Source organism: Stegostoma tigrinum, chromosome 4, assembly GCF_030684315.1.
Source record: "Stegostoma tigrinum isolate sSteTig4 chromosome 4, sSteTig4.hap1, whole genome shotgun sequence".
Taxonomy (NCBI): domain Eukaryota; kingdom Metazoa; phylum Chordata; class Chondrichthyes; order Orectolobiformes; family Stegostomatidae; genus Stegostoma; species Stegostoma tigrinum.
In genome coordinates, this window is record NC_081357.1 from 74,742,596 (window position 1) to 74,759,695 (window position 17,100).

The window sequence follows — 17,100 nt, forward strand, 5'->3', positions numbered from 1 at the left end:
TTCAATAGCGTAGGCAAGTAATATGACTCCTGGCCCATAAAACTCAGTCCATTTATTCTTTCATTCTCCATGGACGCTGCTAGGCATGCTGCATATTTCCAGAAATCTCTGTTTTTGTTTTGAGTTACATTCATCACTGACTCAAGGGAGTAAAATTTCATTTTTACTGCTTATTAGGTAATCTAGTGCTGGAGTGAAATACCTTTGTATTTTACGAGCGGCAGGTGACCTTTTCTAATCTATTACAATGCAGGTGGGGAAAATGAAAACTTATGCTTTGGTTTTAATGGTTTACTACAATTATCACTATCACAGTTATTCTATCCTTCAAACAGCTGCCTAATTCAGTACGGCTATTATTAGGCTCTGCTTGTGTCTCCAACATTCTTTCAATTTCAAAGAAAAGACTCAATTGTTCTTACTGTGCAAATTGGACCTTTGTATTACTTTCATATTTTGCACTGATTTACAAGGTCCCATTGATTTGAACCTTGTTTTCATGTGGATATGAAGTTGTACATGTACAATTTTGCTGAATGCAAATGTTGATATTTTCAAAGGACATTGTTAAAAGGTTGAACTGTTTGGAGAAAAGTTGTGAAATGTTAGCATTTTAAATTTTTGTTTTCTTTGTGTTTGTTGAAAACAGGAGAAATTTGAGGCGTTATTCTTGGCCTACGATGACCATGCCACATTCCAACTGTTTAAAAGTTTCAGACGTGTACGAATTAACTTCAGCAATCCTAAAGTAGCAGCTCGTGCCAGAATAGAGCTCCACGAAACAAAGTTCAATGGGAAAAAGCTAAAACTCTACTTTGCACAGGTAATGAATTAGAGACTTTGGCCTTTGATCATAACCAATAATGGATTTGAGAAAGAAACTGAAGACAGGGGTTTATTCAAAACGTAAGATGGGTTTAATTAGTGCACTTAAGGTAGAAATCGGGGGAGGCAGACTGAAGATGGATAGAGGAGAAGATAGGTGGAGAGGAGAGTATGGGTGGGGAGGTAGGGAGGGGATATGTCAGTCCAGGGAGGACGGACAGGTCAAGGGGGCGGGATGAGGTTAGTAGGTAGGAAATGGAGGTGCGACTTGAGTTGGGAGGAGGATATAGGTGAGAGGAAGGTCTCCCCTACATTGGGAAAACGAAGTGTAGACTGGCTCGCAAAAATAACCCTGAACTACCTGCCTGCCATTTGTGAATTCACGAATTGTAGTGACTTTGGCCTTGTTGTGAATTGGCAGAAGAAAATGAAACACGTGACCATATCCATATACAAACACCCACAGTTTTGAGTACTGAATAGTTTTCTACGCGGATGTAATTTTTCTCTAAGATGGCATTACTACTGGCATAGACAGGAATTTCTATCTGCCAGTCTGACTCATAGAATACTCTGACCCACTTTTCAGTTTGAGGCCAATTGTATATGCAAGATGGATTCCTATTAACTTCAACTCAACAAAACTCCACTACTGCCCTAACATTACAAGTAGGCACTTCTTGAACAAAAACAAAGCTGCTGGAAAAGCTCAGCAGGTCTGGCAACATCTGTGAAGGAAAACAACAGAGTTAACATTTCGGGCCCAGTGACCCTTCCTCAGAACTGATGCTTGCTGGGAAAACGTCAGTTTATATGCAGAAAAAAGTGGAGGGGGATGGGCTAGAGACTAAATGATTGGATAGAGCCTAAGGAGAGAGAAGAACAGTTGGAAAGACAAAGAGTTGATAACGATCAGGCTGGGAGGGTGGATAGTTATTAATGTGGACTATTAGTGACGAATAACAAGTAGTGTATAATGGCAGGCTATGTGGTAACAAGGCCTGATGTGTGGGGTAGGGGACTTGGGACATGGGAGAGTTTAGGTCCTAAAATTATTGAACTCGATATTGAGTCCAGAGGGCTGCAGGGTCTCCAAGCGGAAAATGAGCTGTTGTTCTTCTAGTTTCACCAGAACACTGCAGCAACCCAGAGACAGAAATGTTGGTCAGGAAACAGGGTAGTACATTAAAATGGCAGGCAACAGGTAGTTCAGGGTCATTTTTGCGAGCAGAACGTAGACATTCTGCGAAGCGGTCGCCTAGTCCACACTTTGTTTCCCCAATGTAGAGGAGACCAGATTGTGAGCAGCGAGTGTAGTAGACTAGATCCTGGGGAAGTGCAGGTGAAGTGTTGCTTCAGCTAGAAGGCGTGCTTTGGCCCTTGGATACTGGGGAGGAAGGAGGTAAATGGGCAGGTGTTGCACCTTCGCCAGTTAGAGGGGCAAGTACTATAGGGCTGTGGGGGGTGTTGGGAGTGAAGGAAGTGTGGACCAGGAGGGAACGGAGGGAATGCTCCTTGTAGAAGGTGGATAAAGGAGGGGACAGGAATATGTGTCTGGTGGTGGCATCTTGCTGGAGGTGGCAGAAATGGCATCAGGTGATCTTCTGGATGTAGATGCTGGTGGGATGGTAGGTGAGGATAAGGGGAACCCTATTCCTGTTGCAGGAAGGAAGAGAAGGGGTGAGGGCAGAAGTATGGGACATGGGTCGGATCCGGTTGAGGGCCCTGCTAACCACGGAGGTGGGGAATCCTCGGTTGAGGAAGAAGGTGGACATTTCGAAGGCTCCCTAGTCGAAGTTGGCCTCATCTGAACATATACGATGGAGGTGGAGGAACTGACAGAATGAGAACTGAGAGAATTTCTTCCAAGTAAGCACTACTGTGTGATTTTTGATCTACCACTCCCAACACGGGGCATCTAGCACAAAAGAATAGATCAAGACCAGACATTACAAGTTATTGAATTTCTTGGAAGAGGGCACCATGAATATGCTTACTGATTAAGTGCAGAGTATAGGGATAAATGGAAATAAAGGCTAGTCTCCTTTAATGACTTGCTCCCTTTTACAAATTAATACAAAACCATCATAGAGCATTGTGTACTGTAATTTTTTTCAAGGTGTTTTCAAACCAGAATTCTATTATGTTTTGTTTTTGTTCAGCCTACAATGAGTTACAAACAGCCAGCCAAGAACAGGGCAACATCTAACAACACACACCAGTAAAGACTGGTAGCATGCAGTTTGGTGGAAGCTTCTCCCAGATTTTTTCAAGATTTTAAATAATTTGATCCATCAGAGGAGCTCCCAAGAATCAAAGAATATTGTGTTCATATTGCAAAGCAAGTTGGATTTGAAGAAGTGGAGTTTGAGGATGTTGAAGAGCTGCTTGAGTCCCACTGTGAATACCTCTCTCTACAGCTGATCTACAACAACTTGTCACTGAGTGGGAAATGGAAACAGAAGACGAAGATGAAGTCCAGGTTGCAGCACCACAAGACCTTTCCCCTTCTGTTTTGTCTTCTATCCTGAGGGAAATTGAGAAGCAATTATAGTTCTTGGAGGACAACAATTACAATGCAGAATGCAGCAGGGTAGCAGTTCGTGGAATGAGACCTTATTTGGCTCCATGTGAACAACTTCTTCATGAAAGAAGGAAAAGGGCAAAGCAGCAAAAACTGGATGTCTTTTTAAAGCCAACCCCCAAGAAACAGTCAGAAGACAATGAACTGCAGCCATCCACGATAACAAAGTGTAGAGCTGGATGAACACAACAGGCCAAGCAGCATCTTAGGAGCACAAAAGCTGACGTTTCACAGTTCCCATTATCTCTGCAGCCATCCACTTCTGGATTAGCAATTTTTCAATCTAACCCTGCAACTACAACTGCACCTGAAGGTGATGGTGATGTGACGACGATGACCCTCAGCCCCTGCATTAACAACGGAGCACCCTCAAAACCAGGCGGCACGATGGCTCAGTGGTTAGCACTGCAGCCTCACAGCGCCAGGGACCCAGGTTTGATTCCAGCCTTGGTGACTGTCTGTACGGAGTTTGCACATTCTCCCTGTGTCTGTGTGGGTTTCCTCTGGGTGTTCCAGTTTCCTCCCACAGTCCAAAGATGTGCAGGTTAGATGGATTGGCCATGCTAAATTGCCTGTAGCGTTCAAGGGTGTGTAGATTAGGTGGGTTATAGGGGGATGGGTCTGGGTGGGGTGCTCCAAGGGGCAGTGTGGACTTGTTGGGCCAAAGGGCCTGTTTCCACACTGTAGGGAATCTAATCTAATCTAATCAAAACCATTCCTCTTGCCAATATTTGTAAACCCCACCACAACTATGAACCCCAAAAGGTGCAGTTGGTGAACTCGAGATAGCATTTGGCAAGTCATAATCAATATATATACAGTATGAAGGACAACAGAATCCTGCTACCCAGAATTCCAAGTGGATGTTAAAGTATGTTGGAAAATTTAGTGCAGTGAAATTACATAAATGTATCACAACTGCACTGTACTTCAATGGAAAAAGAATTGCACAAGCTTGCTCTGCTTCATAAAGCATGATTCACTTTATTAAATGTGTCTGTAGGCAGAAAATGGAAAAACACTGTAGATAATCCCTACAAAGAAACAAATGGAAACATAGCCAGACAAAGATTGACGTTTCAATGGGTGGGCTTTTTGGGGACAGTTCCTACAGCTCTAAGTTTCAAAGTCGTTATGGAACAGATTGAGGATAGCACAGAAATTAAGTGTCTAAATTGAGGGAAGGCCAATTTCAGTGTCATTAGGCAAGATTTGGCCCACATAGACTGGGAACAGCTACTTGCAGGTAAGTCTACATTTGGAAAGTGAGAATCGTTTGAAAATAGCATTGAGAATTCAGGGCCAGTGTATTCCTGTAAGAATGAAGGGCAAGGGCAGCAGGTCCAGGAAACGATGGGTGTCAAGGGATAGTGAGAGTTTTGTAAAGAAAAAGAAGGAAGCTTATATCAGACACAGTGCATTTAAAATTAGGAGAGGACCTTCAAAAGTATAGAGAATGTAGGAGGTAGGTTAAAAAGGAATTTAGGAGGACAAAGAGGAGCCACGGGATATCTTTGGCATGCAGGATCAAGAAAAACACCAACCATTTTCATAAGTATGTTAAGAATAAGACGATTACAAGAGAAAGGGTGAGACTGAAGGGGCAATCAGTGCGTGGAACCACTGAACATGGGTGTGGTCTTAAATGAATGCATCTCATTTGTATTCACAGGAGAAGGACTTTGTATTCAGGGATATCATTTGGGATGATGAGGTTCTGGACCATGTTAAAATTAATAAGGAGGAAATGTTATACATTTTAACACACATATAGGGGCACAATTCCCCAGGTTCTAATGAGATGCATCCCAGGTTGCTATGGGAGGCAAAGCAGGAGGTTGCTGTGGTTCTTATGGATATGTTTAATACTTTGTTGGCCACAGGTGAATTGCCAGTAGACTGGAGGTTAGCTAATGTGGTTCTTTCATTCAAGAAGGGCAGCAGGGAGAGATGAGGTCATTACACACTAGTTAGCTTAACATCAGTAATAGGGAAATTATTGGAAACATTTCTGAAGGACAGGATTAATCAGTGCTTGGAGACGCAGGAATTGATCAGAGATAGCAGCTTGGATTTGTTCAGAAGAGATCTTGTCTGACTGATTTAGTTGAGTTTTTGGCAATGTGGATAAATATATTGATTAGGATATGCAGTTGATGTGGTTTGCATGGACTTCAATAAAGCCTTTGAGAAAGTCCCAAATGGAAGGTGAATCTAAAAGGTCAAGCCCGTGGGACCCATGGCAGATTGGAAAACTGGGTCCAAATTGACTTGCAATAAGGAGGCAAAAAATAATAGTGGAGGGATGCTGTAGTGATTGGAAGCCTCTGACCAGTGGCATGCCACAAAGTTTGGTGTTGGGATGCTTACTGTTTGTTATTTACATTAACATCTTGGATGTGAATGTAGAAGTTATTGTTAGTGAGGCGAATGGCCTCAGATTGGTAAATTGGGCAGAACAATGGCAAGAGAATTTAATCCTGATAAGTGCAAGATAATGCATTTTGGAAGTTTTTAAAGGAAAGGACATGCACAGATAATGAATAGTGGGCCATTAGGGAATACTGAGGAAAAAAGGGACCTTGTATACAAGACCACAGATCCCTGAGTGTGTCAGCACATTAGTCAAGTTGGGAAGAGGGCGTAAGGGATGCTTGCCTTTGTAAACCGGGACATAGAATATAGGAATAACAAAGCCTTGTAACAAAACATTGGTTAGGATTCAGAAGGAATATTGTGTGTAATTCTGATTGCCAAACAATTGGAAGGATGTGATTGCACTGAAGAGAGTGCAGACGAGATTCACTTTGATGTTGTCTGGGATGAAAAGTCTCAGTTATTAAGAGAGGCTTGCCAGGCAGGATTTGTTTTCCTTGAGGCTGAGGGAGCATCTGATTGAGGTATACAAATTTGTAAGAGATATAAATCGGATAGTTCATGAGAATCTCTTCCCAAAACAGAGACGTCTAAGACCAGAAAGCATAAGCTTAAATTGAGGAGCAAGTGAATGAGAGGAGATACGAGCGAGAATACTTTCATCCAGATGGTGGTAGACATATGGAATGTGCTATCTGAGAGGGCAATGGAGGCAGATACTGTTGCAACATTTAGGCTATTGACCGAGTGCAGGTAAATGGTATTAGTGCAGTTTTTAGTTGGCATTGACATGGTGGGTTGAAGGATCTGTTTCTATGCTGTATGACTCTATGACAACAGTTGAGGAAATAGGAATCTTGGCTATCGCTGGTACTGGCATCTCTATTTTTGTTATGAACTGAGCTTAGAAAATGATCTTTGTGGAGTGTGAATGTACAGTGTTCAAGAGAGTACTACATGGATGCAAAGCACTGTTACAAAATCAATGCAAGAGGGAACTTCTCAAAAATGACCAGATAAAGTTGCTATATGGCCAATTTGTTGGATGTCATAATTTCTCCAGTGGGAATAATCCTGCTTGTTGGATAATTATTACTTCTAAGTATATTTTATGAACTCATGTTTTGGTTATAGAGCCATACTTTCCAGGAGCTCATATTAGAAATTTGAACACAAAGATTGACTCCAATTTTCATAAAAGGCCTTAGGGATGTTAGGCATTGTGTTCAGCTTCTATACTGAAGGCACACATTACCATTTTGCCCTAGCATTCTCAATCAGAATTTAGAATTTATTGCAACCTTGCAGTATCATGACAACATGAATCTGATAGTGATTCTAAGAGATGATATTCTATTTACATTCATAATTAAGTTCCTTTTATTCCACAAGTGAACAAACTCTGTGCTGGAAGTAGGATACTTGGTAAGTAGGATGCTAGATGTGTAGAGATAGGGTACCAGTTGAGTAGATTAGCAGTTAGATAGGGGTGGGGTTATTAGATGGGTAGGGGTGTCAAGAACATAGATGTTAAGTTACAATGTCACCTAGTGAGAGGGAGGATGCTGGGATAGAATGCCAGATGAGTAAGGGATGCAGTTCGCGGAAGATTGAATGCCAGCTGTGAAGAGGAATAGTGCCAGGGATAGGATACCAGATGAATAGGGATTAGGTTGTCAAGTATGTACAGTGCCAAATGAGTGGGAGACAAGGAGCTTAGTATGTATTTTGCCAGCTGGTTGGGGGTGGAGTGCCATGTGGGTAGATTACCAAAGGGGAAGGGATATGGTACCAAGGTGTAAGGTGGCAGGATAAATGATCCAGTTTTAAGGGTATGTTAGCCTGGGTGGAGGAAGTCAGGTTCAGCTGGGAGCAGGGAGTTTGGGTGTCAGATCAGATTCAGGAGGATCAGATCAGATTAGGTATGGTCCAATGGTAGAAGAGTCATCAAATTCTGGGGGGTATCGAGTAAGTGGTCTGGGGAGGGATGTAATTTGGGGTGTACGAGGTATGAATGGGGCGCATTTAAAAATTACTTGGGGTTAGACAATATATTTAATAGTCTAACTTTTCCTGAGTAACTAGTTTACCTAATCTCATCAGAACTCTCTGAAATCTCCAAATGGCAGTTGCCCAGCAGAATTTTTTTTTGTCTGGATTCCATCAGTGTCTGTGATGATGGGATTCTGCAGGGTTGCCATGAACAATTCCCATCTATGCTGGAACAATGATGTCCAGCCATTGTAAAATCCAGGCCATTATCCAACTACTTAGAATTTGTTCAGTTCTAAACATAGTACCTTTCAGCAGCACCAAATTAAAATATGGGAACTGGAGAGAAACTGTAACTATATTTTTTCTTGCTGAGAAGGTCAGGTTCATAATGCAAGTATGAAAACAGTCTGCTTGTGTATTGAATGTGAACTGCTACAGTCATCTGATTTACTGTAGATTGAAGTTTAAACCAATTTATTTCCTAGGTTCAAAATCCAGGTCCAGATGGAGACAATCTGCACCTTGCCCCTCCACAGCCAGCAAAACAATTCCTCATCTCCCCTCCAGCATCGCCACCTGTGGGTTGGCAACAAATTGATGATGCTACACCAATCATCAACTATGATCTCCTCTATGCAGTGGCAAAACTGGGACCTGGTAGGTGTTTTTCATCTTTCATCTTACATCGTGGCTACTAAGTAAATTTGCGGAATTACATGCAATGTTTAATATCACCATAAGGCTAGGAACATCAAACACTTTGTAGAAATGAAGGCTAAGCAAATGGTTCCCTTGATCTTTTTGACTGAAAAGTGTCTTGCATTAATTGCTGGTCAGTTCATATCTTCTACATTATGTCATGTGCACAAGTATGCTTTACCTGTTCTTTGGCTGCCTTGTCTTTCCAATGGTGTTTTTCACATGTTGCAATCACTTATCTGTGACCAAGTAAATTCTCTCATTTTACTTAATTTCTTAGCTACTATTTAATCACTTAATACTAAATGCAGTATTAGATATGCTTGCATCTTCTAACTAACTACCCAGAACAACTGCAGCCTAGCTAAGGCAAGGCAGGTTACTGAGAAATGTTATAATGCAAGAAGTAGCATTTTTGCTTTGGGCTAAATGTACATCAATTATCTCTCTTGAAATGTGTATCTTTTCTGTCTCAGGTTTTTGCTCAGGTTAATTTACGTATGACCCATTACAAAATCTGTTGTGAGCCAGCTTAAAAGGGTGCCATTTTAAAATATGTTTTACAAAATACCTTGATGTATTTGAAAGCAGTAAATTGATGTAGTTTGGCTAATTTGGAAGAAATGGATCTATAACAAAAAAAACAGTCAATTTTTTTACAATTGGGTATTGAAGCCAGTTTCTTAATAAATTGAACAGAAGAATATATTCTGAGGTTTTTACAATCTTCCTATTTGTAAAAATTGTGCTTCAATGAATATGCTTGATTTTAAGAGCCTCCTCAAAGGCCCGCAAATAAACATAAACAGAGGAAACTCCTAATGGTGATTAACGTACCGAGTGACATGGGCAATTTTGAGAATGTGTGACTGATTTCTAGTACGATGTTTATAAAAGAGCGGAAAAAATCACAGGAAATTCTGTTATATTGAACCTGATTTACGTTAAAAGTTCTGAGCTATTTTATGCCATTAAGACTAATTTAAACTGGTTTGAAATGAGAAAACCAATGCAAACAAGCAGGTACTCCAAACCATTTCCACATGTTCTGAACGGGTAATTTGTTGGAACCTTCTGGCCTGTTGACTAATTACAAAGCAAATTACATTTTACATAATTTAAAATAGAATATATTGTACAACCAAAGATAAAACACAGTTTTGGGTGAAGGCAAATAGTTTTGCTAAAATAGATAACAAATTCTTGAAGATCATTCTGTACATAAAAGATTAATGTAATCTTAAGAAATGTCATGATTCTTTGCATCCATGTTAATTAGCAAAAGATTTGATTCCTGCTGATATGGTTCGGCCTAGTTTGGAATCATGGCCTAAATCCTAAATGATGGAAAACTAGACTTTGTCTCTAAATTATTAAATGTGCTACATAGCTAATCGCAAAGGTTAAACTAATTTGTTTCAAAACAATACCTAAAAATGGTTCTGGCTGAATTTAGTGTTTTAGAAATTTGAAGAATTTAGTGGATAGCTAGTTACAGTTTTAGGAGTCATCCACTGTGAGTGCTGGAGATTCTTCCTTTGAGTAGATACACCTTAGTCATTACTTACTATCTGCTTATTAATATTCTGCAGGATAACATGAACATTCAGTTTGGCAGTTGGGCCAGCAGAATAATAAAAAGCATATTAGCTCCTCAAAGCTCTTTTGAACCCCTCCCACTCCTCAGTTTCCAGCTTGAGTACATTAGCATCTAGGAAGCAGGATACCCAACCTCTACCAGGTATTCATGCAGTCTTGGGTAGTGTATTGTCAGGGCTCAGTGAAAGAAATCTTGCACATGGAATAACTCTATTGGCATCCTTCTAGTATTAATTGATGGAACCTCAGAATGGCCAGGTCCTAAAAAGAAATCACGGGTTCACCTTCTCAATATAGATTGAGCTGCCTCACCAAGATCTAAAAACAGGATTGTGGCTCAAGATTCCTGCAGTGCAAATGGGAGGATTCTCCAAAAAGACATTTATCCCTTACTTTCAATCACCTTAATGTGGAAAAATAAAGTATGGGAGGGCGCAACTCAAAGCCTTCTCACCCTTTGGCCAGAAAGGCCATGAAAGAATAATGGGGAATCAGGGATATTTTGTAGTATTAAATATCATTGATATCAGCTTTTGGTTGAAGGATCTGAAAATATACCTCAAAAAAAGTTTCCAGCTGTGACATTAACAATTTCAAGTGCTGAATCAGGGTGGACAAAAGTTTGTTTTACAATCAGCAGCCAACAAGACAGCCCATCATTCATTGTGACCCAAATGTATATTTATCTTCAGCTTTTAAATGAATGTTATAAGAGCAGTTAAAGAACATTCAAATGTTGATATCAGATTAACAGTCTTCCCAACAGTATCTGTAGGGATTGATTTTAGCAAGGCTCAGGAGGGATTTCAAACTTAAGCTTCTTGGAGCAAAGAATTGTCTGACAGTTTCTCAGTAACGAAAGTTCATGTCATGATAATTTTATATAATTTTACAATGGTATGCTTGGGCTTTTTGTTACCTGGGGTTTAAACTGACATTGGCTATTCACTGAGTTGGAGAAAAAGTCCAAAATTTGATATAATTATATTTTGACTATGCACCAAAAAATATACTAAACTGTAGAAACAGAATTGTTTAAATTCTCTTTAAGCTCTTGATGGAAGTTGGTTTTGATTTTATGTTTGGTGTTCAAATCAGAACCATTCGCTTCATCGTGGACTGTGGTTATTTTTCACAAGCTTAGCATAGTTGTTTCAAGAGCACAAGGATCATCTTAGGAATGTCATCTGCTTCGATCAGCCAGATCCAACAAGCTCCAAATCATCCTTTGGCCATGATAAACTGAGCTCAGTCAGTGAATCCACTTGTCAACAACAGCCAAGCTTTCTTTATGGTTTCAAAGGGCTGCTAATAATGCAAGTTGAGATTTGATTTTTTTGGGAGGTGGTGTTATACATTCTTGTGGGATGCATATAGCATTGAGTCATGCAATGGGCTACACAGTGCTAGGACATGGATTTTGAGAATAACAGAATTATCATGGTGCAGAAAGAGGCCATTTGGCACATCGTGTCTGCACTAGTTCTCTGAACATTTTAACTTGGTGATAGTCTCGTATTTTTTCCTAATAACCTGCATATTGTTTCTATTTAAATAATCATCCAGTGCCCTCTCAAATTCCTCGGTTGAACATGCATCCAGTACACTTCCAGGCAATGAATTTCGTACTCTAATCCACTCATTGTGTGTAAATGATCTTTTCTCACCATACATTTACTTCTTTTGCAAAACACTTTAAAGCTATCTGGTTCACAATTCATTTATGAATAGGATTAATTTCTCTCTTTTGATTCTGTCTAGACCCCTCCATGAAATCTCGTCTTGGCCATCTTCTCTCCGAAAAAAATCACCCCAACCTCTCCAGTCTTTCCTTAAAAAAATGGAAGTGCCTCATCCCTGGAAGCATTCTCATAAAACACTGTTCATAAACCAGAGTCTAACTTGATAAAAGCCCATTGTAATTTCTCTGCTGTAGTTTTCTGTACCTCTGTTGATGAAGCCTAAGATATGATGTGCTTTGCTAGGTCTCTTTACCTGTTCTGCCAACTTTAATGATGTACATTTCAGTCTCTCTGCTTCTGCACAACCTTGAGAGTATACCCTTTACAAAGAACATAGAGAGACAGCATAAAATAAAGTGTACTACCTCAGAGTTCCCCACATTAAAATTAATCGGCCACCTGTCAGCCTTCTCTACTTCCTTATGGATGTGCCTTTGATCTGTCATCTGCAATGTCTGAAATTGACCGAGTCCTGCAAACCAAGATCTAGATTGCTAATATTTGCCAGGAAAAGCAAGGGTCCTAATACTGACCTTTGAGGAACTCTACTAATAACCTTGCCATAGCCTAAAAATACCCAATGCCCATTACTTTCTATTTCCTATCTCAGCCAATTTTGAATCTACATTGCTATTGAACTGTAAATTTCTTCACGTCTGTGTGTAGTACTGTACCAAATACAACTTGAAGTCCATGTACCAACACACCAACAACTCTGTCCTTATCATTTCTCTCTGTTACCTCTTCAAAGAACTCCAGCAAGTTAGTCAGACATGATTTTTCCCTCAAAAAAATCCATGCTGACTCTTCTGAAACAACCTATAGTTTTCCATGTGACTAGTAATTCTAGCCCAAAACGATAGAGAAGGGGGAAGCAGTACCAGACTGATGTTGTTAAAGAGTTGTAATCCAGAAACCCAAGTAATGCATTGGAAGCCTGGGATTGAAATTTTACAAATATCTGGAATTAAACGTCTTTTGATGACCGTGAAATCATTGTTGATTGTAGTAGTGCTCCATCTGGTTCACTGATGTCTTCCATTCTTGCCACATGTTAGTTTCGGGGGTTTGCAATCACATTTAGGTAATATAGATAGGGGATGATTTATAGTGATTTTCTGGTAGTTTATTGAGTTTAATAAGCAGCAGTTTAGTTATGATACATTAGTTAATTAGGTGAAGAAAGTACATTATTGTAACAATTGAAGGTGGTTCACTGATACCAAAGGACAAACAGGCTGTTGGCATGGAACATGTTGGTTTTGTTAAGATGATGAGGCAACGTCTTGCTGTCTAATCGAGGTGCTAGGGGACTCTTCTCTGGATCTTCCTTCTCTTCTTCTGGTCCATCTTCCATCTGAGAAAACACTGAGGACCCCCCAATAAGAACTCCTAATGGGAACTCCCCTCTGCCCTGAGCACTTAGGGACAACTCATTGCGGACACATTTTTTTCTGTGTTAATCAACTCTCTGAATGCTTTTGGCTAATGGCTATGGGACAGCTACTCATGACATCACATGACTGTTGACGCTTGCCTGCCTTCATCTGAGGGTTAAGTTTAACATTCTTTCTAAGAAAAAAATACTTACTTTTGAAAGCACCACCCAGATAATAGGGTAGCTTGCTGTTTGAATCATTTGTTTATGTTTGTGGAAGGCTAATTACTAATGTGTTAGTCATTAATCTATACAGTTAAATGAAATATGATGCTATATGGGAAATATCATATATGGAATGCTGAGTGAACATGGGTCTAAAGAGGATCCCAGTTTCCAACACTGGTCTCAGCTATATGTGACTTAGGACCCAGAGGAATGTAGTTCTTAAATACCCTCTGAAATGGCCTAGCAAGCCACTCAGTTATATGAAACAACTAAAGTCTCAAAGGACCACCTAACATTAACCTAGGCACCAAAACCCATAAAAGAAACTGAAGCCCATATTCATTGAATGAATAAAAATGAAATTGCTTCTCAAAATTTTCCCACCACCTAAGTTAAATTGATCGATCTGGAATTGCTATCTTTACCATCTCTTTTTTAACCAAGGATATAATGTTTGCAATTATCCCCTTTCCTCTGGCACCACCCTTGAGTTCAGGGGAAATTGAACGTTCATTGTAGTCTCTGCCTTCCATTCTCATACCCTCAATATCAGTAGATTTATCTCATCTAGTCCCAGTGTGTCAGCAATTAAAATTGATGAAAGTTTATCCAATATCTCTTCCTTATCAATTTTAAACCCTTCTAGTGACAGTTTCCTTTGCTGTCACCATCACCTGGGCAGCATCTACTTGATAGGAGAAGAGATGCAAAGGGATTACGCTGGAGGACATGAAAAGCATGACCAAAGATTCACCAAGGTGTTGCCTGAAATGGAGCATATCAGTTATGAAGAGAAGCTAAATGAGCTTGGGCTGTTTTCTTTGGATCAGGGAATGTTTGGTGGGGGGTTGGCGGGGGGCACTGATAGAGGTGAGTAAGATTATGAGGAGCATAAACAGACTGAATTGAAAACAAAAGAAGAGAAGAACTATGGATACTGGAAATCTGAAACACAAACAAAAATTGCTGGATAAAATCTCAGCAGATCTGGCAGCATCTGTGGAGGTCCATGACTCTTCTTCGAAACTGATGGTAGCTAGGAAAAGGACTTTTTTTGTGCAGAAGATGGGGTGGGGGAGGGGTGGGAGTAAACGATAAGTAGAGATAGAGTCCAAAGAGAGAGCAAAGTAGTTGGACAGATAAATGGCTGGTTAAATTATAGGGGAATGAATAGTTGCTAATGGAGACAATTTAGTGGTTCACAATGGGTAGTGTGTGGTAGCAGCCATGTAATGTCAAGCTCTGGTATGTGGGGGTTGTGAAAGGTGCACAAGCCCTGACGTAGTTGAACTCGATATTAAGTCCAGAAGGCTGCAGGATTTCCAGGCAGAAATTGTCGTGCTGTTTTTCCAGCTTGAGCTTCGCTTTGCTGGAGCACTGCCGCAAGCCTGAGACAGAGATATTGGCCAAAAAATACAGTGTGTTGAAGTGACTAGCAACTGGAGGCTCAGAGTCTCATTTTTAGACAGAATGTAGGTGTTCTGCAAAGTGGTCACCCAGTTCTGAACTTAATTTCCTCAATTAGAGAAGACCACGTTGTGAGCAACGAATGCAGTGGGCTAGATTGAGTGAAGTTCAGGTAAAACGCTTTGAATAGTCCTGAATAGAAAGGAGCTGTTCCCCTGAGTCCAAGGTCAGTAACAAGTGGGCATAATTTTAAAGTGAAAGCTGAGATGTTTATTGGGGATTTAAGAACAAGCCCCATCACCTGGGTGTCTAGAATGCCCTGTCTGGGAAGATAGTTGAGGTGGGAAACCTCATAACCTTTAGACAGTACTTGGATGAGCACTTGAAGTGTCATAACATTCAAAGCTATTGGACCTAGTGTGAGGAAGTAGGACTAGTGTAGGTAATAGTATATTTTTGGCAGTACAGATTCGATGGGCTAAAGGCCTTCAGCTGCGTTGTATGATTCTAAATCTGTCATTCCTCTTGTGCAAGTGTAAACCTCCATTTTCGTCATAATTGTTCCTCTTCATTGTTTGATGCCATTTTACAATTGATGTGCTGACAGAAGACTTTGAGATATCCTTTGTATTGACTGCCACTCTTTTTTTCTCGTAATCCCTCTTTGCTTTTTATATATGATTCTTCATCTCACTTCTGAATCTTCTGTGCTCCATTTGCTTCTCAATTTTCTTTACTCCCTGACACTGGTCAGAAGCAACTTTTTCTTTTTCAATTTCTATCTTACTTAACACTCACTACACTAAGGATTTGTTTTCCCTTCCTTTCCCTTTTGAGGGAAATGTTTTGACTGTGCCCAAACCATTTCCTCTTTGAAGGCAGCCCATTTTTGGATTTTGCACATTCTCCCCATGTCTGCATGAGTTTCCTCCAGGTGCTCCAACTTCCTCCTACAGTCCAACGATGTGCTGGTTAGGTGGATTTGCCATGCTAAAAGTTGTCCATAGTGTCCAGGGTTGTGTAGGTTATGTGCTGTAGCAGGGAAATGCAAGGTTATATGACAATAGACAATAGGTGCAGGAGTAGGCCATTCGGCCCCTTGAGCCAACACCACCATTCATTATGATCATGGCTGATCATCCACAATCAGTATCCTCTTCCTGCCTTATCCCATTGATTCCACTATCTTGAAGAGCCCTATCCATCTCTTTCTTGAAAGAAGTTATGGTAGGTTAGGGTAGAGGAGGGTGGATCTGGGTGGGATGCTCTTTTGGAGGGTTGTTACCACACTGTAGGTCTATAATTTTGAGCTTTTATTTTTCCTATCAACCTCTGTTTCCAGTCTATCCTGCCTAGCTCTGTCTTGTCTCAATAAATTCAACTCTTTTTCAGTTGGTTATTCTTACTCTGGATCGACCAATCTAAATTTTATGATGAAATAATCGCTGACTTGTAGAAGTTCTTCCAAGCTCATTTGATCTCCTTAGACCATCTTGTTCCCAAAATAGCTCTAGCAGCACCTCCTTCCTTGTTGGAGTGAGAAGAATTCCTTATATACTGCTGTAAGGAATTCTCCAATACAGTGAAATAATGAGGAGCCCCCATGTCCCTTAGCTGTTGGTTTATTGTGACATTTTAACATCAAAATAATTTAAGTACATGGATCCATTTGTGTTTACCTTACATGGGGTTCATCTACATCTTGGCAAATTGTGGGGTGTGGGTGATTTGTTTGGAATAGCAGTGATCAGTTTGCTGTGAGCAGAATTGGTGGCTTCACCATCAATGCATAATTGCCAACCGGCCAACGTTTGATACTATGCAGTATGATTTGCCAGCTTTCTTGCAGGAGAGCTCTTGCACTGGGATGTTGTGAGTCCAAGAGTAGCCAGGAGAGAGCTCAATGATTTTCTGTTTTGTTGTTATTATAGGGTACGGAATTGTGGGTGACAATGGGTAGCCATCCTGAACTGAACTCAATTGCAGCACTATGTGATCTGAGGCAGCTGCATGTGACAGAGTACAGCCACGTGCAGGGCAGGGAAGCTGAGGCAGCTGTTCAGTAATTCTGGAGACCCTACAATGGATTAGGATTTTGCGGTGGATTTCTGAATTCTTGACCAATTATAACTGGGGAATCAAGTTCATAGTCAACAATTACGTTTAGCATGTACTGGTCAAGGTTCAGCTGGAAATCCCAAATAGATTTCACAGTTTCAGTGCAGACACTGAAACGCTTAGAGAACAAGAATGTTAGAGGATTTGGC

General features: G+C 40.5%; 1 protein-coding gene across 3 annotated transcripts in view; it reads left to right on the forward strand.

Moving 5' to 3' along the window:
• Positions 1-17,100, forward strand: part of rcan2 (regulator of calcineurin 2) — a 355,743-nt gene that overhangs the window by 249,963 nt on the left and 88,680 nt on the right. For all 3 annotated transcript variants that reach the window (XM_048531672.2, XM_048531673.2, XM_048531674.2), the window contains 2 exons: positions 650-823; positions 8,266-8,437. In XM_048531672.2, the coding sequence (XP_048387629.1) occupies positions 650-823; positions 8,266-8,437 (346 nt within the window). The remainder of the gene's footprint in view (positions 1-649; positions 824-8,265; positions 8,438-17,100) is intronic.